Source organism: Ruditapes philippinarum, unplaced genomic scaffold, assembly GCF_026571515.1.
Source record: "Ruditapes philippinarum isolate M1 unplaced genomic scaffold, ASM2657151v2 ctg14843_1_1_1_1, whole genome shotgun sequence".
NCBI lineage: Eukaryota > Metazoa > Mollusca > Bivalvia > Venerida > Veneridae > Ruditapes > Ruditapes philippinarum.
Window position 1 is genome coordinate 48,138 of NW_026852779.1, and position 3,055 is coordinate 51,192.

At 32.6% G+C, this 3,055-nt stretch overlaps 1 protein-coding gene across 1 annotated transcript; it reads left to right on the forward strand.

The window, feature by feature from the left end:
* Nucleotides 1-1,101: 1,101 nt before the first annotated feature.
* Nucleotides 1,102-2,168, forward strand: LOC132724173 (uncharacterized). Its single transcript, XM_060708994.1, has 2 exons — nucleotides 1,102-1,244; nucleotides 1,430-2,168. The coding sequence occupies exons 1-2, from the start codon at nucleotides 1,141-1,143 to the stop codon at nucleotides 1,782-1,784; spliced, it is 459 nt and encodes a 152-aa protein (XP_060564977.1). The 5' UTR covers nucleotides 1,102-1,140; the 3' UTR covers nucleotides 1,785-2,168.
* Nucleotides 2,169-3,055: the final 887 nt, after the last annotated feature.

The following is a 3,055-nucleotide window of genomic DNA, read 5'->3' on the forward strand; positions in this document are numbered from 1 at the left end:
AAATCTTCAGGCATCATTGCTTCAATGTATGAATTAATGGCCACTATTCTTTGATAACGTGGATGATTTCTACAATAAAACAAAAGTGACATTTTTTCACGACCTGCAATGATATATGACGGATTAGCACGCCTACATCCCACTCGAAATACCATAATTGCATGCAAAAAGGTTAAAGCAATTTGTTGGCAATACATATAGTTAGCATTTTTAACATCCTGACTCCATATCCAATATTGGTCTAAAGTTGCCTCTACAGAATGAGTTTTACAAAATTGTACAAAAGGCACTAAGAGCTCATCAACCATAGCAATGTACAGGATTTCTAAAATTTTAAAAGTCTTGAGTTAAAGCCAACCAACTGCTTATTTCTTGACATGGAATATACAAGTAAATTTTCCTGAAAAGACAGTGGTAGAATGAGATTTTTGTTACGGCATCCATACATTATTTCCACCAGTTTTGCAATTTGTAATGATTCAATAGAAGAAGAACCTTTTTTATCAAGGCCACATAGTTTACGCAGCAGACCAACAAGACATTTGGGTCTGTTATCCAGCCAAGTCTCAGCATCATATGCAATTAAGTTTTCTAAACTACACTTTTGACTATCCTTGTATAGATTAATAATATCTGACTGCATGTGTTCCTGGATTTCAGTTATATTGACTTCTTTACATTTAGGATTGTGCTTAACACTATTGTTAATGGCGGATGTATTCCCTGTACTAAGAGAACCTTCTACTTTTTGGACACAATCTTCACAAACATATTTTGTTCTTTTTGTTATAAGTTGCTGATTAATAAGACTAGCTATAGTTTTTTGCTTGATCTTTTTGCCACTTAATATGTTATAAATTGGTGATTTATTATCACTATGACATACTGCACCACAACCCCTTTCAAACATGCCCTTGATTTGCTTCTTCTCCGGAGCATCCATGTCAACTGAAAAAAATATATATATGTATAAATAAATTATGCACTGCTTACTTTCTTTAAAATGTAAATGGCAATAAATACATGTAATTCCAGAAATACAATATTTTAGTAATACATGTAATTGGATTCCAAGAAATCAATCCCTATAAATACATTTTATGTTTGGAGTGCTTCTGACATTTCCTGATTCAAACAAACATGGAAAACAATTTGTGGTTGGACAGAATGAAAGACTTCAGAAGAAGCAAGGGTTGGGATGTGGATGGCAAGTTCCCAATAATGTTCTTCTCAACCATTAATGGGTATTTGTTATATCATTTTTATCATGCTAGTTTTTAGTTTAGTCAAATCACATATTTTGCAAAACTTAGGAAGAACATTGTTCCTTAATCAATGTAAATAAACTACTAAAATGTCTAGATAAAAACTATAATTGAAAACATATCAGATAAAACAAGCACTTAACAAACTGTCATTTGGCTTACAGATACCATCACTTTCGCTACAGACCAGAATCAAGCCATCGGCTTGTTTGTATGAGAGAAACAAACAACACCTATGATCCAAGGGCAATCATAGTTTATGATTCAACAAATGGTCATTTGGTTGGACGTGTTCCACAAGGTCTACAGAGTCTTATTTATGATTGGATATTAAATAACAATATTGCACGTTCATCATTATTTTGCACTGGAGAATTTCAACATGACGGTCAAGTTCAAGGAGGGGGTCCAAAACTGAAGTGTGTTTACTTACTGGAATTTAATACAGAAAACTTTCACTTACCACAGGTTGCCCAACAGCTACATGAAGTTCTTCAAACAAACGATTTATATATGTAAAAATGAGGACACGTAAAATGCTTAGTAAAACAGCACTTAAATCTGTAAAGCATTTGTTATTGAAATAAATATGAAAATATTTGTAAACTTTTTTTTTCCCGCTTTTTACGTAGGTTCACACGATTGGGAGTCAGCCTTGATATTTTACTTATCTGTCTCCCAATCTAGAATAAATCTTTGTAATAAGAGACAATCTCCTGATCTGGAGATTAAGGCATACAGTAAAGAATTTACTCCCAATCAAGAGACTGTCTCTAATATGGTAGATTGTCCCCTAATCGGGGTACATTAAATATATATATCTTATTTTACCACTTATATCTCCTATTCGGGAGACAATCCCCAAATAAAGATAATGTCTCCTCAATGGTGAATGTCGCTTAACTGTTTAGGAGTTTCGAAGTAGAAAAAAATCGGGTCTACGGAACTGGATAGATACTGGCAATGAAGGAATCTTCAGAAGGGACATTTATAAATATCTATTCCGAAATTCATAGGAATTCTATTCAGCTTAAAAGTAAGTGCAATTTCTAGATATTTTATCCATTTGACTCGGTGTTCTTGTTGCTTATTTTTCTTTTTTTTTTAAGTTTTTCATCATGCATTGCAACAAAACTGTTACATCTTGTAGATCCAGCTTTGTAAAATAATCATGAAACGACCCCGAGAACCTCATGTATATTTTAGAAACATGACGCGTGCTTTCTCCCGTTCATCTTCAAATGAAGAGTACTTCGGCAATGGCTACGGAAAATAAACAACAGAGATTTTCCATAGAGAAATCAAAATTCGCTTTCACAAGAAAAGTAGACATTTTAGAGTAAAATCCTGAAAAATCTCGAGGGTGACTTTTTTTTAGTTTACAAAAATAGTTAAATTTTTATTCAACCTCGTTTTGTTATTTCACACCAGGCAAAAGTTCATTTCCATTTTTAATGGGACAGACTATAGTATACAGTATAGATCTTCATCAAATGGAGTAATATTCTAAAAAAACAAAAACTTTCCAGTCCCGTCATGTCAAAAAACCTCAGTGGAGTCCCTTTAAGAATGTTTGACAACATTGAGCTACATAAAACTGTTTACTGACATTAGTATCAAAACTTTGGGGGAATAAATGAAATTAATAATTGACATGTCTACACTTTATGTACAACTTGTAAATTACGGTGTATAAATAATAAGCCTGAATCAATTATAAATATGTCTCGGAAATAAGCAACAATTAAATTTAAGTCAGTTTTGTTAATTCATTTAGTGATTTAAACGGA

Excerpts from the sequence above, each read along its gene's own strand:
- LOC132724173 (XM_060708994.1), top strand. The coding sequence starts at position 1,141 with ATGGAAAACAATTTGTGGTTGGACAGAATGAAAGACTTCAGAAGAAGC. Across the intron at positions 1,245-1,429 it reads TTCTTCTCAACCATTAATGG|ATACCATCACTTTCGCTACA; the intron begins GTATTTGTTATA and ends TTTGGCTTACAG.